The 25867-nt window shown below is 39.4% G+C and overlaps 1 protein-coding gene across 5 annotated transcripts in view; it reads right to left on the bottom strand.

Moving 5' to 3' along the window:
* tle3b (TLE family member 3, transcriptional corepressor b) overlaps window positions 1-25283 on the bottom strand; it is a 75549-nt gene extending 50266 nt beyond the window's left edge. For 3 of the 5 annotated variants that reach the window (XM_062031852.1, XM_062031859.1, XM_062031867.1), the window contains exons 1-5: window positions 24897-25283; window positions 24283-24490; window positions 16779-16879; window positions 16503-16566; window positions 13407-13451 (exon numbers count right to left, since the gene is read on the bottom strand). In XM_062031852.1, the coding sequence (XP_061887836.1) occupies window positions 13407-13451; window positions 16503-16566; window positions 16779-16879; window positions 24283-24306 (234 nt within the window). In that variant the 5' untranslated portion in view covers window positions 24307-24490; window positions 24897-25283. The remainder of the gene's footprint in view (window positions 1-13406; window positions 13452-16502; window positions 16567-16778; window positions 16880-24282; window positions 24491-24896) is intronic. The other 2 variants (XM_062031874.1, XM_062031884.1) reach the window with 1 other exon arrangement.
* Window positions 25284-25867: the final 584 nt, after the last annotated feature.

The raw sequence follows: 25867 nt of genomic DNA, 5'->3' as shown, positions 1-25867 counted from the left end.
GTTCAACTTTAAACGTGCTTAACTGTGAAAATGGGTGTGAGTAGAAAGGAGGTGCCACTTCAAAACATGTTGTGTCACTCAAGACGAGAACGGCGGAAGAGGAGGGGCAGCAGGGCAAATAATTATCTCTGTTGTCTGCCTGACCTATAAGGCTCACTGTTGTCTCTCTTCATCCAGCCTCCCTTCTTCTGCCAACGCTTGCTCACAGCCCTCCCAGCTAATCTTTACTACACATTACACCCCCAACCCACCCTTCCCCTGCTTCCTCACTTATCCCCCTCCTCGCCTCTTCTGTTGCTGGGACAACGCTATCTGGCAGGGATGATCGTTATGTAAATTAGGCCGGGGTCCTGACCAGAACAGCCTGTAAAATCATATTAGGTGCAGCACAGAGGCAGGTCATTAAATTGAATTTTCAGCCTGTCGATGTGATCGGCACAGGAAATTAATGAGGGATAACAGGGAGTGGGTAAGTGAGAAAGGAGGCTGAAAAAAAGACGACGTGCATGAGAGGGGGCTCTTTGGAGACTCATAAACCATCGTCATTAGCGGGGGCTGCATACAATGACACACAATAGCATGAGTGTTTCACCATCATACCGCTTCCTTGGAAAATGGCTACAAGAGAAATAACATAGGGCATAGCAAACCGCCGCATGCTGACATACTGCACTATCAGAGAAACACCAAGGCAAACACAATGGACATTCATGAGAACCAGCATCGATTTGTTGACCACAACAAAGCGACCATATGGTTCTAAAAGTGTCTACGAATCCATTTGCCATATGCTGAAATAAGACTGCAATGATTCTTCAATTAAATCGATTAATTGCATTACAAAAAAACTTTGATTTGTATTTTGTTGCTTCAACAATTTCTTTAATTAGGCTAATTAATACAAAAGTTAAAAATCCAGCCCACATGGATTACCCGGAAGTTAAAATATGCAGACATTGTTTCTGCAAAAGAGTGCACGAGAGTTATGCACCTACTGTGCAGGTGCTGCGAGTCGCGCTGTGGGTGCGTACTTTCACTGCTGTGGTCTGTTTCATAGTTTAGAACTGGGCTGAAATGATATCAATACATATCGCGATAGACACATAATATCAATATAAAATGCATTCGAAAAAACATTCAATATTAAATGTATATTTTTGGTTGGAAGAAAACAGAATTCATGAAGCAAGATTCGTTGCATAAAGTCACTCGCGCTTTAGGAACCCAGCAAACAGGAAGTGTCACTGAGCAATGGGAGGGACAGGCTAACAGCCAATCACGTAACAGTATCAATTACCAATATTGGTTGTGCAGTCTTTCTGTCTCTCTGTGGCAGCGTGGATTCTCTGCATGGAGTGATATCTTGATGAATCAACTCAATAACAGAAACTTGTCTTTAGTTTTGTTGGTTTTAAGGCAGACAGTGCGGCAACACCCTGACACTTCCAATGTGTCGGTTTAAATAGTTGCTTCCCAAACTACTCTGTGTAGTGTTCAAGAGCTTATACACTACTACCATCTAGTGTCTCAAAACTGAAAGGAACACCAAATTGACTGCATTTATTGTACCACCTTAGCTGCGCTCATCATACCTGGCTACCAGACACCTTCTCCACTGATAAATAGCACCATTAGTAAGTTGGAAATTGCATTACTGTTTTTATTGGCAGGCTTATAAATAAGCCATAAAAACATAATTATCGATATCGATCAATAGAAAAAACGTATATTGTGATAACAGTTTTTAGCAATATCGCCCAGCCCGAGTTTTATGTGGCGGAAACGGAGTGCTGAGAAGCGAAGTGACAAAAAAGATGCCTCAAAGATGTGGGGGATAGTGAGCATGAGCATGGGGACATCGCGGTGAAAGAGAGCTGAGTTTTTTTCACAGTAGCAAAACCTTGATAATGCATTAACAAAAACCACCCTTTGTGTTTAGAGCAGTAAACAAGCATAAACAAAAGTCTAACGCCATCTTATTTGTTTGACTTGCATAACGGCTGTTTTAATAAAACACATGTGACATGTTAATATCTACAGTTTGTATGTTAATCCTAATGAGATGTTTGTCCAAAGATCAAACCCCCCCAATTAATATGTTCAAATATGTATGTCTTAAATGGTTCAACACATTGTCAGTCAATTAACATACGTTCAGAGTATTTTTGTTTAGTTTCGTTCATTATTATCCGTTTATTATATTTCGTTTTAGGCTACATGTTTTTGTAATCTTTTAGTGATGTTTCAATGTGCATTTATAAGAAGAAAGAAGAAATGTGATTAGAAAAAAATCCTTCTTTAATTAAAGTTAAATTCAAGCAAAGACATAAAAGTGTGTTTTGTCGAATTACTCGATTAATCAAAGAAATTAATCAATAGATTACTGGAATATTAAAATAATCAATAGCCGCAGCCCTACTAAAAAGTATTTAAAAATGGATTTGCCATATACTGAAACACATAAGTTTCAGACAGCGCCTTCTTCTATCAGGATCCACAGCACCAGATGTTTGAAGAGCCAAGCTGTATTATCTGTTAAACATTCCTAAATCATTGGCCTTATTCAAATTAATTCTGAGGCTGAAACACCGATTTAATGACAATAACGCCATGTCACAAACACGCTAGCCTTTCAGCTGCTCAATACTGCCATTATATTATTTTACACTCCTAAATGAGCGGCTTCCTTTTCAAATGTAATCACTTTCCAGGCCTATAATTTGAGGTCTGAAGGGTGAATGGCCATGTTTGATTATCACAACAGCCATTTTGAGGGTGAAAACTACTGATAACATCACACTGACACAGCGCTTTTGTGCAGCATTACTCCTACTTTAAATGGGACAACTTTTAATGGTGCTTTTAGCAGCACAGACAGGCACTGGAAGTTTGTCACTTCAAACCATTGAAAACAGAAGCCTTCAGGCTGACAGGTTTTTCAATGCAGCTCCACAATTACAGGTACTCAGGGTTGTTTAGCAGCAGCACAGCATGGAGAGGCTCTCTCTCTATCCATTGCATCCTTCTGTCAATGGTGCGTTGAAAGCCATTTGGCTGTTTGTCGCTGCAGGCATTAGCCCTCAAGTGGAAAGCAGAGTCTCTGACGAGTATTCAATTGCCGTGGAAAACAAGTGGCATATGATGTAGGGGGTTGTTTGGGAATTATCTTCTCAGACAGAGCACAGAAAGAAAGAGGCACTTGGAGCTGTTGTATGTAATCCATTACAAATGCATGAAAAAAAACCTGCATTTGCAGTACTTACACACCAAACTTAAGTGGCGTCCTTGCAGAGGAGCAAAAGAAAGGTGTCTTTATCAAACATATTCTTTTGTTGGCGCTGTAATCATCCTGTAAAAGACGTTTTATGCTATCGCTACTCTGTCAATCTTGTTTATTTTTTTTGTACATTATTCAAAAGGTTCACAAGGGAGAAGTGTCATATATATATATATATATATATATATATATATATATATATATATATATATATATATATATATATATATATATATATATATATATATATATATATAATTGCCGTACCAGAATATGATGAAGCGTATGTAAAACTCGGTTTCACTGTAACCATGTTGGGAGACGAGGAAAGACCGTTGTGTTGGTTCCTTTAATGTTAACAAGCTTACAATGTTATGCAGAGGTATAGTTACAACAATTTTATAGACAAATTATACTATTTATAGTCATAATGGAGAGCGGGGGGGGGCATAACAGAAAATATTTCAGAAGCACTCCCCTAACCAGACATAATTGAAATCAAATGAGAGCAGTCATTTCCATGAGATTATTTTTCAACAGAGATGATTTGGCCCACTTACAATGAAAATAACAAAAACAATATTGTTTTTAATGAGCTACTAGTATTGTAAATCTGGGTGGGAGTCCTGCTTAGGAAATAATTTGTACCCCTTTCAGAGATCACATTTAGTTGCACAATTAGATGTAAGCATGGGATAAAGTGTACATTCCTGTAACTTTGTCAATGACCAGTTTTGCTAGGTAGAAGTTTTTTACGAATGTTTTTGGTGTGGTTACAGATAAATATAAACAGTTTTGCTCAAAGTGTTCAATGGAATTCCTGTCCTCCATAAAGCACAGACGTTACAATAATTTAACAGTGTTGACGATCATTATCTGTTGTGGCCACTTGTCACTCACAGTTGCATTGCAAAATCATACAGAATACATGATGTGTTTATTTCGTTTACAGTTCAGATGGAATTTGATTTAGTGTGAGGCATAGATTTGCTGTGTGCAGGACGCAGGTGCAAACCTTACATTAGTGGTAACATTGTTGTCCAGGTGGAAATCGGGAGAAATTTGTGAGAATGGTGACCCTGGGAGATTATCAAGAGGGGCACTAAAATTCGGGACTCTCCCGGGAAAATCGGGATGTGGCAAGTATGCTCTAATAGCCACGGTCACTGATTAAGTGTAAAACACACTAAACAAGTAAAGACAGGGACATTATTATACAACTTGGATTGTACATAGGAGTGGGCTGATAAAACAATATCAATATATCTCGCTGTCGATTCTTTGCATGGAGTGAGGAGAGAAATAAAAAATTAATGCTGCAAACAGGGCTGGGCGATATGGCCAAAAACTATTTGATTGATTGATTGATATATTTTTATTTCAAATATGCATAAAAACAAGAGCAAGCCTGATCCAATACAGTGCTATAGCCTTAACAGCCATTATAACAAAATGAAAACAAAGGAGAATAAAAAACAAAAACAAATGAGCATTGGACATTTTTTCTTTTTTTTTTTTTTTACATATTTGAAAAGGAGTGAGAAGAAGTTTACACTTATTTAATCCCACCCCTTTTCTTTAAATCATAAATTACTCTGAGCTAAAACTACCTATTCACTCAATGTACAAACGTAATGAACTTGTATATACTGTACATACATCATAGATATATACATACATATGCACACCACACACATACATAGCCACATCATTACCACTAGTGATCATGGAAATGGTATCATGCCACCACAACAACACCACTGCCTCAATGGGTAGCCCCACACTCTTCTGTAACACAAACAACCCAATATCAAAGCCCTTCTTCATCTCTGTACCTCTGGAATACCATGTACTTGTACTTCTTTTTAAACTGGTTTTTGTTTGGACATTGCTTTAACTCATCATTCAAACCATTCCATAATTTCACTCCACAAATTGAAATACAAAAACTTTTAATGGTCGTTCTATAACTAAGCATTTTGAAATTTAAATTCCCCCTTTAATTATACCCGCCCTCTCATGTGATGAACAATTTTTGAATGCTTCCTGGGAGTTTATTTATTTTGGCTTTATACATTATTTGTGCAGTTTGATACAAAATAATATCATTAAATTTCAATATTTTTGACTGTAAGAATAGTGAGTGAGTATGGTCCAGATATCCAACCTTGTTGATGATCCGTACAGCTCTTTTCTGAAGTATAGTTATTGAATTTAATGAGCTTTTATAATTATTCCCCCAGACTTTCACACAGTAGGTTAAATATGGTAAAACTAATGAACAGTAAAGAATGTGGAGTGATTTGTGATCCAGAACCTGCTTTGCTTTATTTATTACTGAGATGCTTCTTGACAGCTTATATTGTACATGTTTTATATGCGATTTCCAGTTAATTTGATCGTCAATTGTAACTCCAAGGAATTTTATTTCAAAAACCCTTTCAATATCCACCCCATCTATTTGTATCTGCACCCTTGTTTCACGTGTCCTCTTTCCAAACAGCATTAACTTAGTCTTAGTCAGGTTTAATGACAATTTATTATAGTCAAACCAAGTTTTTAGTTTACTCATTTCTTCCATAATGACTTCCTGCAATTGATTTAAGTCATCCCCTGAACAAAAAATATCAGTGTCATCAGCAAATAACACTAATTTCAATAATGTAGACACTTTACATATATCATTGATATACAGGATGAACAGTTTTGGCCCCAACACTGACCCCTGGGGGACACCACAAGCAATATCCAAACATGATGAACAGCAATCCCCCAACTTCACAAACGGTTGTCTCTTATTTAAGTAGCTTTTAAGCCAATCTAATACACCTCCCCTGATTCCATACTTTTCCATTTTATTGATTAATATATCATGGTTAATTGTGTCAAATGCTTTTTTTCGATCAATAAATATTCCCATTGCATATTGTTTCTTTTCTATGGCATTTGTGATTTCCTCTATTGTTTCAACTATTGCCATTGATGTAGATCTGTTTGATCTAAACCCATATTGACAGTCAGAGAGTAATTTATGCTTTTCTACAAATGCATCTAACCTGTTATTGAATAGTTTTTCTAATATTTTAGAGAATTGTGGAAGTAAAGAGACGGGTCTATAGTTTGTGAAGTGGTGTTTGCTCCCAGTTTTAAACAGAGGTATAACTTTAGCTATTTTCATTTCATTTGGAAATGCGCCGGTTTGAAATGACAAATTACAGATATATGTTAATGGTTTTGACATCCCTGTAATGACCTTTTTCACCAATGCCATACTAATGTCATTGGAGTCAGTGGACATTTTGTTCTTACATTTGTTTACAATATCCAACACTTCTTCTTCACCCACTGCATTTAAAAACATAGAATTGGGATTTCTCTCCAACAATCCCTCCATATTTTTACCAGTTGTCCGTGGATCTGGGATTTTTTCTGCAATACTTACAAAGAATTTATTGAAGGCATTAGCCACATCTTCAATATTATCATTTTCTTTACCATCATTTGTGAAATACGTTGGATAGTTATTTGAAGAGGTACTGTTTCTTATAATAGTGTTTAATAAATTCCATATTCCTTTGATATTGTTTTTATTATCATCTAGTAATTTCTTATAATAATTTCTCTTATTTAACCTTATAATATGAGTTAATTTGTTTTTATATTTTTTATATTTATTTTCTGCTTCTTTTGTTTTCAATCTTATAAATTCCCTGTAAAGAGTGTTTTTCTTTTTGCAAGCATTTTGCAATCCCTTTGTGATCCAAGGACAATTGGTATATTTTCTTCTACTGGTGCATTCTTTTATTGGGCAATTTTTATCATTAAATGACCTAAATATTCTCAAGAATATATTGTAAGCACTATTAACATCACCATTTTCATAAATTACATCCCAATTCTGCTCCAGTAAATCATGTTTAAATGAACTAATGGATTCCTCTGATCTCGTTCTTCTGTATTGAGTTGGCTTTTTTAGTTTTTTTGTCCTGTAGTTTCCATTAAATATCAGAAAAACTGGGAGGTGGTCAGTGATATCTTTGATCAATAGCCCACTTACGGTCTTATTCTCAATATCATTAGTGAATATGTTGTCGATTAGAGTGGCAGAGTGAGACGTAATTCGACTGGGTCTGGTGATTTTGGGATATAGACTCATACTATACATTGTGTCAATGAAATTATCTATATCTTTATTTTTACTGGGATTTAACATGTCAATATTAAAGTCTCCACAAATGAAGACAGCTTTACTAACGTTACTCTCCTTTGAAAACAGGCATTCCATCCAATCTGTAAAACGTTCAATGCTTGTACCTGGCGATCTGTATATACAACTAATAATGACATTTCTACTTTTTTCCATACAAATTTCAACTGTTAGACATTCAAGTAGGTTATCAACCACAGTTGTCATATCATCCAGACGTTTGAATCTCAAGGTGTTATCCACATAGATTGCCACCCCTCCACCCCCCTTGTTTTGTCTATTCATATTAATAAAATCATAACCATCCAGTTCAAAATCTGTCACTTTTTCACTGTTAATCCAAGTTTCAGATACTGCAATTATGTTAAATGGTTGTGAAAAGGTGTGTAAATAGTCCTTGATGTCCTTGAAATTCCTGTTTAGGCTTCTACTATTGAAATGGATAATAGACAATTTGCCTTTGGTAATAATATTCTGGTTGTACTGTTCATTGGTGTAGTAGCAGCAGTTCTCATCGATATTGAGGAGGAAATTATTGTCCGGGTCTATATCATGTTCCAAGTCTTGTAGGTGGTGCTCAGTGTATTGAGATGCTTTCAACTGTACATTGTCATATTCACTTACCAACTGAATTATGTGGCTAGTGTCATCTTGCGTATTGTCAATGTGTGTCATGGTTGTGTTTAATCGCTTTTACCTTACATTCCAGTTCATACGTCATATTCGTTCAGATCTTCGATGTTTGTAATCAGCAGCATTTTGGCGTTCTCCGGGGTGCCGTTGAGTTTGATGAATACTTTACAGTTCGCAGTTCAAGTTTGTAGAATTTTCTTCTCTCTCCTCATTTGGCGTGCTTTTCGGGCTATATCAGCATTTCGTTTGGTCAAATGGTCGTTCATGTATACGTTTGTTCCTTTTAGCTTCCTTCCCTGTTTTAGCAACGCGATCTTGTGCTTTCTGTTGACAAATCTCAGGACTACGCTCGGATTGTCGTTTGTTCCTCTCCTGGGCAAAAGGTGACATGCTTCGATGCTGTTACAGTCCAGTTGTATGTCCTTGGACTGCATGAAGACCGCCACCTGTCGCTCCATCGAAATAACATCCAACTCCGCCGGCTCCCCTCCATTCGCTGGGGCTACTGCTCGTGCGTAAGACCGGGGTTTCATGCTAAGTCCGGTGATGATCACATCATTGATCCTTGTGTACTGCTCAATATCAGCAACTCTGTTCTCCAGAATTGCGATTTTCTTGTCTTTCTCCAAATTGTCAGCCCTCATTTGATCCAGCTGCACAACAAGGGACATGATGGTTTTCTGCTGCTCCTTGATCGTAGCAACTTCCTCGATCAGAGTGTCAATTGACTTTTTAAGTTCGCTATAATCAGCCGTGGGCGCCATCTCGTCTTTGTAACAGCGCACCGGCTATTTACTCCAGACATTCACTTGTTAAATTAATTGCAAACTTTCTCCTTACATTATTAAACTTAAATGTTTGGAGTAAAATTTGCGAGCGCCGGTTCAGCTACCGGAACAGGAAGTTCAGAATATCAACTGATCATCACATTCCAATACTATAACACAATATAAGTTTTTTATATTGATTGATATCAATAATTGATACTTTTTATGACTTTACTGCAAATAAATACAGTAAAACACTTTCCAATTTACCAAGGGTGCTATTTATCAGTGGAGATGGTGTCTGGTAGCCAGGTACGATGAGCGCAAAAATAAGATATATTTTATTACTAAATAAAATAAAGTAGATTCAAAGGTAGTTGTAGATTTGAGACACCAGATAGTAGTAGTAGTAGTAGTGTATAAGCTATTGACTACTACACAGTATTTTGGGAAGCAAAAGACAACTTTCTGTTATTGAGTTGATAGATCAAAATATCATAGTTTCTCTTCTCACTCCATGCAGAGTATCCACAGTGGGACAGTAAGACGGGTGGCGAATGTGTCGGGTTGTGTCCTGCAGTAATAAGAATAAAGCAACCAAATCGTCACAAATCAGCAGCCTCGTCATTCCGACCCGAAAGTGAAACTTAGCAGACCTATTGTGGGGTAAAGTCAAGGGTATTGCCCCGACGAAAACATCAGCCCTGGAGGGAAAGTTCTCCCTCACCTGCACTCCTCGACTAGGGTCTGGGACTGGCAGCTGAACAGCGGGAAAAGTGTAGTTGATACTGTTATGTCATTGGCTGTTAGCGTGTCCCTTCCATTGCTCAGTGACTCTTCCTGTTTCCTGGGTTCCCAAAGCGAGAGTGACTTCATTAAACAAATCTTGCTTCATAATTTCTTGTTTTTTCCAACCCAAAAATATAACTATATATCGAATATGTTATCGAACACATTATATGTTGATATCGTATTACCGGCTCAGCCCTAGCTGCAGAGAGCGAGGAAATTGTCAATAAAACTTTTAAAACCTCCTTTTTTTTTTTTAAACGGACCGTAGTCCTTTGCGGCCCTCATCTTTTCTTTTCAACCCACGTCCGTTCCCTAGTTGGATGTACGGAAACAACAGGTGGGGACGGTATGGCGAAGTTGGTAGAGTGGCTGTGCCAGCAATCGGAGTGTTGCTGGTTACTGGGGTTCAATCCCCACCTTCTACCTTCCTAGTCACGTCTGTTGTGTCCTTGGGCAAGACATTTCACCCTTGCTCCTGATGGCTGCTGGTTAGCGCCTTGCATGGCAGCTCCCGCCATCAGTGTGTGAATGTGTGTGTGAATGGGTGAATGTGGAAATACTGTCAAAGCGCTTTGAGTACCTTGAAGGTAGAAAAGCGCTATACAAGTATAACCCATTTATCATTTATTTATAACTAAAGTGCAGGACTATATAACTAAAATAAATAACGAAATATAACAAATGTGCTACTTCGAAAAAATTATTTGGTCCAACAATATTTAAATAATAATTACTGCATAACATAAATTCATTTTCATATTTAAATAAGAATAACAGACCAAAATAAATGTTACATCGACACCATAACTTCCTGGCAGTAAACCTACAGAGAATAGTTCTTCCAAGGTTTGTTTGTATACACATATTTTACACTTTGCACTATGTTATTACCCTTTAATAAGCATTTCTTACATATTCCTTATGTTTGCACCTTAATTGAAATAGGTTACTGTTAAGTGTTTATTGTGATTTTAGAATTGTGTGTACATTGATTGATTGAGTGTTTTCCATGCTTGTATTGACATTTACTTTCCTTTCTGCCTTAATAACTGAGGAAATTATCAGAGGAAGGTTAAATTTAAAATAAAATTGTTAACATTTACATTGAATATTATTTTCTCCTGGTCCATATTTTCCGTAGATCATAAAAATATAAATTTTGATCGACCAATATGAAAAACTTATATTGTGATAGTTTTCAGCCATAATGCCCAGCCTTAAGTGTATTCAATACTTTTCTTCCCCTAGTTCCTCCTGCCTGGCTACCAAAATAAAGCATGTCTTACAGAGAACCCTAGTAACCCCATCAACCTCCCTTGAGAGGCAGTCTGTGTGTTCGCGAAGTAAGTTTGTTTTGGCTTACAGCTAGGTCGGCCATCATCACCTTGGCAAACAATTCCAGGAATCCTGGATAAATTATTCATTTGCATAAGCCCACTTTCTGCTACTCTCTGCTTCTCCTCTCACACTTTTCCACTGTCCAGGAAGTCAGTTTTGATAAAGGAAAAAAGAGGCCCTGAAGAGTTGTTAACAAGTCCTGACATGACACACACAGCAAGGCCACCTAGTGTGCAACAGAAGCCACATAAAACTAGCAACAAAACTGTCATCTAAATGTATGCCAAGAATGCAAAAGAGATAAAAATAAAAATAAAGAACATTGGTCATGGAAAAGGAGAGCAACCACCAAAGTCAGCAGGGCAGGCAGGGTTCTGAGACCGCCTAATGAGCTGCACTAATTAAAATCACTTATTGACAGCAAACGAGGGTGATTACCTTCAGCGTGCAGTATCTGCCATCATAGCAGACATCGTCAAAACAAATTATTCCCCACACTGCAGCCTCGCAAGCATCTACTCAGCTCTGCAGCATTACTGAAGCATCAGAATATGTGATTATACGTGTATGTTTGTAATGATATGGGTGGCATTACCATATAAGGGCTACAAGCATTTGTACATATGCAAAAAAGAGTGCATGAACTTATTACTCTGCTTCTCTATCCTGCGTTGTAGTGATAACAACAAAGTGACTTTATGTCTTTTTGCACACTGCAATAAATCTTCCAGCACAGCAAAGTAATATGGCTGCCTACATCCAATAATCCAAGGCCAGAGGCTGTCCATTTACCTCTCGCTGATGTCATCACAAACACCCGCTCATCAAGGATGGGATAAGGGAGGTGGTGGGAATCATGCATTATTCAGAGTGCTCCGTTGACACCAGCAGGCTTATTGATAAAATAAAAGGACACACACATACACACACAGGGACCAGTCGATTAACCCATTTACCCTGAGGCCTCTCACTCCTTTCCTGTATCCTTCCCCACTTAAACCCACTTGTTTTGTCCACCACCACCAGCATGCAGACAGAACAACCACCCCTACATCCCTTGCTGGATAAGTGCCTAACAGACAACACTCAATGTGGGAAGGAGAGGGCATCGAGCTGGTTTATAAAACAAAAAACTTTGTGCGCACAGATACACACAGCACATACCCACAACAATGTCTCTGCCTGATGAATTGTGCAGTAGGCTGCTGTTCCAGCTGGGTTACCCTTCCACTGATGCCATTAACCTTCCAGATCCAAGCGCCGTCTCCACACCTCTTCCGTTTCGCTCTTTCTGACCGCCGTCAAATTGTCATTCATCATATTGCACAGCTAATGATACGAGGGCCATCATTCACTTCACATCAATGGTGAAGTGGGGCAGCCACTAGAGGGACGCAATATAAGCGTATGGAAAGGACGTGAAAATTAGAAGGAAAAGGCGACGCGAAACAGAATGTAACAAGCCGAGAAATAGGAAATAAACAAGAAAAAACAGTTGGCCATCCGTCCCCTTTAAACTATGCTGATTAAATATAATTTAGTTACAGTTTTAGGCCAGAATTTCCAGATTTTGTCATGTGGATCAAAATATTCTCATCACCCATCAAACCAAACAAATATACTTCCATTATGAATGTACTCACTTTCCTAGTTCAGATACAACACCTGAATCCAAACTATACCCACACACACACACACACACACACGCACACACACACACACACACACACATCACACTCACCAGCCGCAACATTAGGAAGATCTGAGCACAATCTAATGAGATCTCATGCGAACTCCGAGCTATATAATATATTCTGCCGTTACTGAAAGTGTCGGTTATTGGGTTATCAAAATCAGTTTGCAATCAAATGTGAGCATTTAAAGACCAATTCCATTTCCTCATTACTTCCATTCTACTGAAGTGAGTCCTTGGCTGGTGTATGAAAGTGCAGATCTCTTTGTCCTTCTCATCTTTAGCAGTAGTTCCCTACAGCAGGATGCCCGGTCGGGTTGGCAGCTGAACTAATGAGCTTTTTGTGCAATTGGCACAAGGGAGGAAGACTTCCCCTGTGAAACGTGCATGCACATACACACAACAGAAAATACAGAGCCCACACTAAAACAGAGTCCCGGACAGTTTGCCAAATACTTCACTTTAATGTTATCAAACCACCCTCATCAGGCGGTGCACCCTTCATGTTGTTGTTTAGCCTGTCAGAATTTTCACTCCAGGAAGCCAGTATTTGTGCCTCCTAAAGGCATCTCTAGATGAGGGTACAAAACTAAGGTCATGTGTGTGTGTGCATGTGTGTGTATATATTCCTCAAAGAGTGGGAGAAAAAAAAAGACTGTTTTGGCTAAACACAGACAAGGGCCAGATATGGCTACATACCTGTTTGTGCATTTCAATGTTGAGCCCGTAGGACATCTCATAGTACTGCAGGTGGAAAATAAGACATAATACATAATTAGTGCATACTAATGGTGACAAGATATAAACCAAATCACTGTATACATACTAATTATGTTGAATTGGGAAGATTGCAAGCCTGGCACATTTACACAAAGACAGCCATATTGACGATATGGTGCTTATGAATACTATGAATAGTCACATTCACATTAGGTTGCTACTTTCCCTTCATGCTTTAAAACATTTCAGTAATAACTAATTTTCTGTTCAAGTGGTTTCCACTAACACAGATACAATAGAACAATTTCAAGAAGTTTAATCAATGATACAAACCTAAAATTACATACATATGGGATCAAAGAAATATCACATTCTGTGATGAGTTTCACATGAGACAGTGGGAAAAATTATCAGATACCCTGATTATTTTGTAAGTTTACCCCTTTTCAAAGACTTGAACAGTCAAGTATTCTTAGTGTAGGTTTAATTTAATATAGAAAAAGAATATCAACAAATACAAATGTGAAAATATTAAAAGGTTATCAGTTTATTTGAATTTGAGAGACTGAATTTGATCTCCTAACACAGTGGTCCCCAACCACCGGGCCGCGGCCTGGTACCGGTCCGTGGACCGATTGTTTTTTTTTATTTATTCCAAGCTGGGAAGAATATGTCTAGACATTCTGAAAGATAAATGGTCACCATTTCCACGGACCGATTGGTACCGGGCCGCACAAGAAATTAAAAAAAATTAAAATAAAATAATATTTGTTTTATTTGTATATATTTTATTAAATCAATATAAAAAACACAATATGTACATTATATATCAATATAGATCTATACAGTCTGCAGGGATACAGTCCGTAAGCACACATGATTGACAAAAACAATTAAATACCATACCCCCCGCCCTCCACCCGGTCCGTGGGACAAATTTTCAAGCGTTGACCGGTCCGCAGCTACAAAAGGGTTGGGGACCACTGCCCTAACAAATCAGCAGAAATTCTGACCCCCACAGACTGTGCATTGTATGTGCCCATGAAGCACAAAAATTAGTAATTTCCTTGGTATAAAAGAGACTACTATTGGCACGATCAGTAGAAAATGGAAGTAATACAAAATAGCAGTCAATCGCCCTCGCTCTGCAGCTCCATTCAAGATTTCAACTCATGGGGTAAGTATGATTCTGAGAAAGGTGAAGGATCAAGAATTACAAGGGTGGAGATGGTTAAAGAGCTCAACAAAGTCGAGAAAAAAACAAGAAAAAGATTGGTAACAGACTTCCCTGTAATGGATTCAACGCCCACAAGGTCACATTGCTCAAGGAGACACATGCACAGGCCCGTCTGAAGTTTGACAATCAACACCTGAATGACTGAAAGCTTAGGAGAATGTGATGTGGCCACATAAAACCATAATTGAGCTTTATGGCATCATCTTAACTCACTGTGTAGGGTGGCAGAGAGCTTGTTGAGAGAACAGATAGTTGTTCAATGCTGATGCTGTATTGACATAGTTACGATGACAGTTCATTCCACTTTGTTTAGTAAAGCGATTGTTGATCGACCGCCTCATTGTCATCCTAAAAACATTTCGGTAGACGTTACAATATCCTATTCATAAAATGCTCATATTTGTGTATTGCGTATTTCTTTGCTGAGACTCAATTTGAGCTATTGTTCCTTTTGTTTTGACTAACTTGTCATTACTTTTGAGGCAGGACAAAACCGAAAGTGATAAAACCCTAAAAAAAATTATCCGACCAGTCGAAAGTCTGTGGTCCGTATCATGGTGGAAGAGCAAGCAGGCAGTTACATTTGGCGTACTGTCAAACATGGAGGTGTAAACATTCAGTTTTGAGGCCGTTTCTCTGCCAAGGGGACAGAAAGACGATAACTCGAACACAAAAGATGGGTGGTAGATGGGTCTTCAGGCATGACAATGACCCAAAACAGAAGGCCGAGGCAACAAGGCAGTGTCTCTGGAAGAGGCACATTAAGATCCTGGAGTGGGCTCAACAGCCACTGGTCCTTAATCCCATAGAAAATATGTGGAGGGATCTAAAACTAAGTTATCAAGCAACAACCTCAAAAGTTTCAGGACAAGTAACATCCGATCACTGTGCTTGCCAACAGGGTTTTCTCAATCAAGTACTAAGGAATGTTTTACCTCAAGATCAAGTACTTATTTCACTCAATAACAAATGTTTGTATATTTTGCTTTTACTGGTTATTTTGTTTATATTCAATTCCACCATAAAAATTGACTGTTCATGTCTTTTTAAGGGGGTAAATCAACAACAGATCAATTAATTACGTTTGTGTTATACTGTTTCTAACTACGCCCAAATTCGGCCACATGGTGTAAAATACCTATTACAGTAGTTGTTTTCATTGTACAGTATTGGAAGCTAAATTAAACGACATGGTGTCTAGTACATAAAATAAATACACTTCACAGCCTGATTTACGAGTTTCAAAGTTGTCTGATGATTAATAGCTTGGCTTATAACTTAAAATATGCAGTACAGTTGGACTGCAATAAATCAATTGGATTATTCCGAATACATCTAAAGACAGACCAGTGACCTTTATTATCTTATGGTCTGATGAAAAACACACCAAGTGCCTCTTATATTTTAGAACCCCCTGGGAGTCAGAAGTGTCCGGTTGGGATAGTTAAAGGAGCAAAAAAATATGAGAAAGCCTTTGATTCATGCACAAAGCCAGCAGAGCGGTCATTAACCCCCAATGGGTCATGCTGGGTGTGTTGAGAAGGGTCACACCAGGTCATAAAGAGGACCCCGGGGCCTCAGAGGGGGGTGGTCACACCCCACAATCAATAGTTGGACATTTGACCCCTGCTCGGGTTTCAGCTGCACCCCCGGCCTGCCGCTTCTTATCCGATGAATACACAGACGTGGTGAGTCAACAACACCATAGCAGGCACGAACACTAACATGGCGTCTGCAAAACATCACAGCTCTGCAACACCTGTGACTGCTTACCTGAGGCTAAAGGGAGGGTATGCCACAATAAATTCAAGTGACACTTTTACAATGTTTGCCCTTACCATGACGTAGTGGCGCTGCATCTCTGTCTTTTCATTGGCCAATTTGTCGTACTCCACTTTAAGACTTTTAAAAGAAGGAGAAATAAATAGTTAATTCTGTGCTCCATCTGTGGAAACCAAAATTAATATTTTGTCTGGCATTGCCATGTAAATAAATGGTATTATGTTTAATTAGCATGGCAGTGCTTTGGTTTATGAATGGGACACAAAACAGAGGCCTCTCTCTACTGTCCAACAGGAAGCCAGTGATGTTTACACGTATTAGGTTCACATTACCTGTGATACTGAGCTTGCAGGAACTGAAATTCGTCTTTGATTCTGTCACATGACTCTGCCACTGTGAATTTGAAGCCCGGCTGCCCTGGCTGGTGAGGTGCCTGCAAAGTGTGGAGATGCCATGGGTGAAAATATCTGTTTGTTTTAATGACCTCACGCTTCTGCCAAACGCTGACGTATGTAGCGTCCTTTAGCTTTGTAAGCAGTCCATTCGTTTTTGTACACCCCACTTTTACTACGATTTGGGTTTCATACGGCAAAGCAGACTGGTCAGTTTGCCCGCGTAACATTCAGCCGAATTGAGTTCTCCCCCAAAAAATATATATGTGTTGGTAACTTAGTTGTTGTGCCTTTTTTTTCTTCTAATGATTAAATATGGCTGCAAAATAATCCATCATAGGGCTAAAGAAAGAAGCTGTTATAAAGAAGCTACAAAACATTGACTTTAAGAAATAATTTGAAGCCAATTACAAAAGGTGCATGTGAAGGTTAAGCAATGACATCATTTATATAATTTTGGCCGACAAAAGACCTTTTAATAATTTAATTGATCTTTATATTGCGATAATGGATGTTGATAACATATTCTGTGTCACGCAAATTTGACAGATCCTCAATGCACAGTAGCATTCTCGCTAGCGGCTAATGTCCCTCCACAGTGCAAAGCTAGTTATAAGTCACTAATGCCCACCCCCACCTCAATGGTGGTAAATGAACTATCTTTCTTACAAGCATCGTCACTGGATGACAAATAATAGCTAAACATGCTATACCATACACTGTAGGAGGATATGCGAACGGCTAAGATTGAGCTTTTGAATGTAAACAGAGGTAGGAAGACCGACACAAATTACAACAGTAACGATACTAAGTATAATATCTGTATATGCTAGAGTGATCAAATCTATATTTTTTTACCATCAGAAAATATTTTGTTGTTTCTGTTGTTGTTAAACTCAGGAAAAGGGTCCCTGGACACAGTAGGTCCTTTAGGGAGAAAGCCAAAGGATTAAAATCAGAGCCAATAGTTGGTAATAAAGTAAATATTAATAAATATTGTTACATTGCCATCCTGTGTTTTCGTCTGATTACAATTGTGACCAAGAATTTCATCATTTATTGATCTTGAAAACTAAGTGTCAGTGTTGGCATTGGTATGACCAATACTGCACCTGTAAATTGTAACTACTTGGTATTGGATTGATGCTTTTGAGCATTTCTAGTATCGCCTTAAAGGCCTACTGAAAGCCACTACTACCGACCACGCAGTCTGATAGTTTATATATCAATGATGAAATCTTAACATTATAACACATGCCAATACGGCCGGGTTAACTTATAAAGTGACATTTTAAATTTGCCGCTAAACTTCCGGTTCGAAACGCCTCTGAGGATGACGTATGCGCGTGACGTAGACCGGCGAACACGGGTATGCCTTCCACATTGAAGCCAATACGAAAAAGCTCTGTTTTCATTTCATAATTCCACAGTATTCTGGACATCTGTGTTCGTGAATCTGTTTCAATCATGTTCATTGCATTATGAAGAAGGAAGCTGAGCAAGCAAAGAAGAAAGTTGTCGGTGCGAAATGGACATATTTTTCGAACGTAGTCAGCCACAACAGTACACAGCCGGCGCTTCTTTGTTTACATTCCCGGAAGATGCAGTCAAGATGGAAGAACTCGGATAACGGAGACTCTAACCAGGAGGACATTTGACTTGGATACACAGACGCCTGTAGAGAACTGGGACAACACAGACTCTTACCAGGATTACTTTGATTTGGATGACAAAGACGCAGACGTGCTACTGTGAGTATGCAGCTTTGGCTTTTTTTTGCGTATGTACGTAACTTTTTTAAAATATATAAGCTTTATGAACCTTGGGTTAGGTGAACGGTCTTTAGGGCTGAGTGATTGTGTGTGTTGATCATGTGTTTGAATTGTATTGGCGTGTTCTATGGAGCTAGGAGCTAGCAGAGGAGCTAGGAGCTAGCATAACAAACACGCAGGTGTTATTATGCAGGATTAATTTGTGGCATATTAAATATAAGCCTGGTTGTGTTGTGGCTAATAGAGTATATATATGTCTTGTGTTTATTTACTGTTGTAGTCATTCCCAGCTGAATATCAGGTACCGTGAGTATGCAGCCTTGGCTGCTAAACATTCGATAACTTGACCGTATGTGCGCGTCACGTACGTAACTTTTTAAAAATATATAAGCTTTATGAACCTTGGGTTAGGTAAACGGTCTTTTGGGCTGAGTGATTGTGTGTGTTGATCAGGTGTTTGAATTGTATTGGCGTGTTCTATGGAGCTAGGAGCTAGCAGAGGAGGTAGGAGCTAGCATAACAAACACGCAGGTGTTTTTATGCAGGATTAATTTGTGGCATATTAAATATAAGCCTGGTTGTGTTGTGGCTAATAGAGTATATATATGTCTTGTGTTTATTTACTGTTGTAGTCATTCCCAGCTGAATATCAGGTCACCCCCGGCTCTCACAGCATCTTCCCTATCTGAATAGCTTCAACTCCCCACTAGTCCTTCACTTGCACTTTACTCATCCACAAATCTTTCATCCTCGCTCAAATTAATGGGGAAATTGTCGCTTTCTCGGTCCGAATCTCTCTCACTTCATGCGGCCATCATTGTAAACAATAGGGAACTTTGCGTATATGTTCAACTGACTACGTCACGCTACTTCCGGTAGGTGCAAGCCTTTTTTTTATCAGATACCAAAAGTTGCAATCTTTATCGTCGTTGTTCTATACTAAATCCTTTCAGCAAAAATATGGCAATATCGCGAAATGATCAAGTATGACACATAGAATAGATCTGCTATCCCCGTTTAAATAAAAAAAATTCATTTCAGTAGGCCTTTAAACTAATGTACAGTATCTAAACAGAGGAATAAGCGCGTATTAAATTTGAACAGAAGTGTAGCAAGAACCTTGTTACAACAGAAAGTAACTAGATGTTAACAGTAACTTAGAAAGCAGATTAATACAAATATGAAATGGCGCAATGTAACCGCATACGTGATCAGCCAAATTGAGAGCCTTTGAATCACGTTTTGAAATGGTTCCTTTTTCATTGAAATACCAAATAATAATTTGTGATATATATATCAATATCGCAGGGAGTTGCAATTTATATCAAGATATAGCTTATAGGCCATATAGCCCATCCTTAGTGCAGGTCTGTTATGGCAGGATTTTAAAGGTAAAGTTCCTAGTTAACACAGGAGTATAGAAAAAGAGTCCGGCCAGTGTGTTCAATGATTGTACCTGCTCTGAAAGCTTATCCTAAAGTTCAATTGAGCAAGTATATAGCTCTAAGTGTGCACTACCCAAAGGAGTCATATGTGTTTTTCTTTATTTAAAACAGTTCCTTGTGGCCCATAACATGAATACAAACATCCACCTTGTCAGCTATGTTGTAGAAATTGGAAATTCCGACTTCCCGGTACAAATGGAACGCACCACTATTGATTACAACTAAATAAAAATGGCAAAATCTTGCAAATCTCTTCGGGTAAACCTTTACCATATATGGAGTTATCCGCTGATGTAACTAAAGCAAAATATGTCACTAAAGTCTCAAATTACAAGCACCTCGTTTGGAGCATGTTTTAAAGAGGGCAAGATTGTTTAATAAATATCTCGGTAATGCCTCCATGGTTTAATTTAAAATCTTCGGGACTTATGGGGATCCCAAATACACAAAAGCAGGTACCAACAGGTAAGAAAAGTTGGTTTTGCATAATAGGACCCCTTTATGGTTACGTTTGTAACAGAACAGCACCCGTGTGGTTCTTCCCTTCCCGCTCTTCGCCAACAAGTCTTTCCCATTATGTAAACCACTCAAAGATAATCGAAGACACCACTGAACACCTGGCTGGTTGTGTAAGAAGAGGGAGACGTGATCACAGCTTACTGCAAGTTTCGGCCATTTTGCCTTGTTGTTGTTGCACGCACCGTTACGAGTATGCATAGTTTTACCCGTCTTTATCAAAATATAATGTAACTGTAGAGCTCAACATTGTGTATGTGCTGAAAGCTTCATTTATGATTGCTGCCTTTGGTAAAGCTTAACTCTTTTAGGTTTTGCTTAATTTTTATTTATTTTATTTAGACTCGCCAAGTTGGTGGTTTACAAAACATTTGCAGCAAAAATGTGTTTTAAGAACTCCGAAACAAGATGAAGTACAAATAATACCAAGATAATACTTAAATGAGAAATACTAAACATTAAAAGTATATTAAACAAACATTTAATGGTGTGATTACTGCAAACTTGTGCATTCTTCAACTCTGCTCTCTTGGACTAGAAAGCTATATTTGAGAGCCACTTTTCTCATCGTCGTTTCGTAAAATTGTGCATTCTTTCGCCTTCATGATTACCTCTCGAGGAACTCCGAAGAAACTTTTATCTTTTTCGCGATTTGAACGGTTCCAACACCCTAAAACAACGCAAGCATTGGGCATTTTTCTTCGAGAAAGGCAAAAAGCCGCCCTGAACGCTTTGACAACAGACGCTCACTTGACCACCACTTCGAGCCTCGGATATTTAATGAGCCGGACGTGACATTAAGGTGAATACAAATAATAAGGTAAGAAAAGGAGATTTTGCATAATAGGACCCTTTTATAGTTAGGTTTGAAACAAATTTGAGCAGAACAGCGTCCACATGGTTCTTCCCTTCCCGCTATACGCCAACAAGAGTCTTCAATAAAAGGTAAAGGACATGTTAAAGTTTATTTATATGTATTGCACATTATTTCTGAACATTAAAATATTTGTAGTTGTCTGGAACAGATTCATCCCACCAGACAAGGGACATTCAGTGCGTGTCCATGCACCAAATTAGTCGGATTTCTCGAAAAAAACTCTCTCCCGCCAGTCTTTCTTTGCTCCGGACCTGCATACGGCCCGATACATTCTTGGTAATAGGTCATGTTCGTAGCGCATTATAGGATTATTTCTTGATGCTGTCTGCTATTTAACATCTGCATAGCCATTAGAGACGTAGAATTTCTCATCTATGCCAATATTACAGCCGACATCAGGTACAATGGAGCTAAACTGTTGATTTGTAAAGAAACGCAGATGCCTGGTGTGACGTCATAGGTCAACCGGAAAAGCAATACATGTATCTGCACGGAAAGGAAATAAGCGCCCCCCAGTGTACAGAGAGCCCATGATGTATAACCAATAGTCGCTTTAGAGAGTGTGCATGGACACTAGGACTTCACAATAGGTGTGAAAGTACAAAAAAAGGAACTATTTGAAAAATCTGACTAGGACACGTACCGAGTAAAACAATGTTCAGAACTTGTTGAATTAGGTCTTGACGTTGAGCAACTCAAACTTAATGTTGGAACAACATGCTTTTTAATGTTTAGTCAATGTCAGGTTGGGATGTTGATTGGACCATTGAATTTTGGTTATTTCCCAACCAATAACGTGGATTCAACGTTGGACAACATTGTCTCAACTTACAAATACAACTATTTTGCAACATTGTTTCGAAATCAGCTTTAAATGACACATATGTATAATCAATATATCAATGTCTTGTGTCTGCAAAGATTGGATTTGCATTATTTCTTATGAGGAAAATGCTTCGGTTTTCGTACAATTCGGTCTTCGTCAGACCTTTCGGAACCATCCATCCATCCATTTTCTACCGCTTGTCCCTTTTGGGGTCGCAGGGGGTACTGGAGCCTATCTCACAAAAACCTGAGGTACCACTGTACTTATAAAACAATTAGGTTCCTAAACGTGTTAATGCTCTATACCAAAACCTCACTTCTGGTCTCTCCACACTAGGGTTGTACGGTATACTGGTATTAGTATAGTACCGCGATACTAATGGATCATATTCAGTACTATACCGCCTCTGAAAAGTACTGATCCGCCACCGCCCCCCCGTCATCGTCACGTTGTGTAATTGCTGGTTTACGAGCAGATGAGCATGTTCGGTAGCGCACAATCACGCAGTACTTACAAACAGACAATGTGTGTAGACAGAAAAGGGAGAATGGATGCATTTTGGCTTAAAAACTAACGATAAAGGTGAAGTTATAACACTGAAACGCCCACCGAAGGAGGTGCTTTAAGACATGGCTAGCTAGCAGCTAAAGTCCAGCCCCAGTCTGCAGTGTTTTAGCTACTCATGAATCACTAATCCTCGCCTCCATGGTGACAAATAAAGTAAGATTCTTACAAGTATATTGAGCCACAACAAACTTCATGTTCATAAAGTTCAGGTCTCGCAACTACGGTAAACAGCCGCCATCTTTTTTAAGCAGCTGCCCCCGTAGAAGAAGAAGAAGTGCGCGGTGCATGCTGGGATATATGACGTTCCATTTCCATTTGTGTGTTTATGTAAAGACCCCAAAATGGCTCCTATTAAGTGTGTTGTCTGTCTAATTATAAATAATGCAGACGAGGCGTGTTGGCTGAGTTCTCAACGTTTACTCACAGCGTGCTCATAACCACATTCTAACTGCCGGCATACAACTACGATTCTCAGGGCTACCGCGCATGCTCGTCACTCCCGTTGCATGCTGGGTAGTGTAGTTGTTATATTCGCTAGCTCATAACATCACATCAATAGACACGCTTCTGCGCTTAATTCAATACTCGCCGTCATTCCGGGTGGATTGACAAAAGAACTCCAGCCGCTAGATATTGGTGTCAACAGGGCATTTGAAGCTAGACTGCTATCTGCGTGGGAACAGTGGATGACAGAAGGCGAACACACGTTCACCAAGACGGAGACAGCGCCGGACGACATACGCCACTATCTGCCAGTGGATCGTAAATACCTGGACAGATTCAGTCTCAACTGTGGCCTGAGCTTTCAGGAAGGCAGGAATTGTCACTGAACTGCTAAACAGCAGCGACACTGACTGACTCCATTAATGACGACTTCGACGAGACGGATGTTGGATGCCGTATTCGCTCAACTGTTTAATTCTGACACTGAAGAAGAAGAATTTGAGGGATTTGTGAATGAGGAATAACTTCATAAAGTGAGCTTTACATGTGTATTTTGTGTGTTGTGTGACATTAACGTTTGAGCAACGTTGAATTATTGATATATTGTTATTGCTCTGCACTATTTCGAGTGTTACTACATTGTGATAGCACTAACGTTCGATTTACTGTAACACGAGTAAATCAGCTGTTTATTCATTTTGGGAGTGAACAGAGTTGTCAGAACGCTGGTTTGTAATCTATTAATAAAGTTTGACTGACCTGACTGTTTTGTTGACATTCCCTTTAGCGCAGTTCCATCTAATGGATGCATAGGTGCGCCTTATATATGAACAAAGTTTTGAAATATGCCATTCATTGAAGGTGCGCCTTATAATCTGGTGCGCCTTATAGTGCGGAAAATACAGTACTCCACACTTAACCACATCTAGTGTGTGTGTGACAATCATTGGTACTTTAATCTTAAGGAGGCCAGTTTACAAATCAAACAACTACTTACCGGATGACGGCCTTGTGGATACATATCGGGTCCTTCACGCTGGGGAAAAGTCTTATTTTTTCCTTAAAGTAATCCAGGTGTAGTAAATCACCACCGCCGCCACCACCCCCTTCCCCAGGTCGCACAGGATGGCGGAGGACAAAGCACCGTTAGCGGATGCGACGAGGCGCTCAATCCACGGACATCGAAGCTTCTCCTCCTTACACACCTAAAAACACAAACACGCAACAAAAAAACAAAAAACACACACCAGTGAGAAGGTGGTCGTAAAAAATGGGATCCATACATTCCCATTGTTGTGAGTTACTGCAAAACAACAACTCCGGTGTATAATAAGTTGATGGTTCGGATCACACCCTCAGCAAACACGGTGCTTGTTTCCTCGTAAATGTAACGAGTTGTGAGCCGCCGGACGTGCAAAGAACACACACGGTGGCTTGTTCTGGTGGTCCAATTCCAAACACCAGGAACAAAGTCGGCTGTCATCACACACACACACACACACACACACACACACACACACACACACACACACACACACACACACACACACACACACACACACACACAAACGCCACCCTTGTTAGCGGCTCTGTTCGTGTCGCTCGCGTTACCTTTGTCTCCACGGATATTCCCCGCGTTCTCCCTCTCGCACGGGTTAAATCGTAATATCCACACAAAAGCCGCAGTAGTATCCTTCACTTGTAAAAGTCGCCATCGAAAAGTGGGGAAAATATCCAACGTCGTCTTCCCCCCCTTTTGGACTCCGGAGGCGGCGGATGTCCTCAGTTCGATATATAACCTTTCTTAAGATTAAATCCAATGTCTTCCGCTGAGTCCCGTGTATGAATGTTGTGAAAAAGCAGTGGTTGATAAAAAAAAATAAAAAACAAAATGTAAAAAAAAAAAATGTCGCTAGTTGTGAAATATGGCAGGAGCTAGCTTACAGCAGGTTCCTCCGTCGCGCGCTCAACCACACGCACACACAGACTGAGCGCTGACACGCGGACGCGACAGCCTCCAGAAGACCCCCGAACCAATTGGGTGCTTCGGCCAATCAAAACGCGTCGCCCCCACGTGGGAGAACAGCCGTCTGATTAGTGGATGAAGACGTGACGTCACGCGTTCGCCATTTTGGATCCCGGGTGACAGTCGGGGAGCGTTCAACAACTTGTTCAAAAAACGCAAAGGCAGTAATTTATATCCGTAGGCTCTCCCGTGTCGAATTTGCGCTTCTCTTTCTGACTGTACGTACAAGAATTATTTTTATGTTTTTAACACGAGTGAGACTCATTCAACAAAAAAAACACACCATGAGTTGTAATAAAACGAAGATTAAAATGCATCCCCCTTATTCCATATCCAGAATTGGTCGACCTATTTCGAAGACCACAAGCTTTCTCTGCCAGCCAATCAGTAAGCTACTACACGTCCGTGCTTGAGCGCCTCAGCCTATCACGTCTTGCTTTCAAAGCACAACCCCACGTGGGTGCGACCGCCCCCTAGCCATAGACTTTAGCCAATGGCGTTCCGGCTTTTTTTCTTCGTGGCTTGTGATTGGCCCAGAGTAGGAGAAGCTGTCAGT

Source organism: Entelurus aequoreus, linkage group LG02 (assembly GCF_033978785.1).
Source record: "Entelurus aequoreus isolate RoL-2023_Sb linkage group LG02, RoL_Eaeq_v1.1, whole genome shotgun sequence".
In the NCBI taxonomy this organism is placed as follows: Eukaryota; Metazoa; Chordata; class Actinopteri; order Syngnathiformes; family Syngnathidae; genus Entelurus; species Entelurus aequoreus.
Note: the sequence above shows the minus strand (reverse complement) of the source record. Positions and strands in the feature narration are given on the sequence as shown.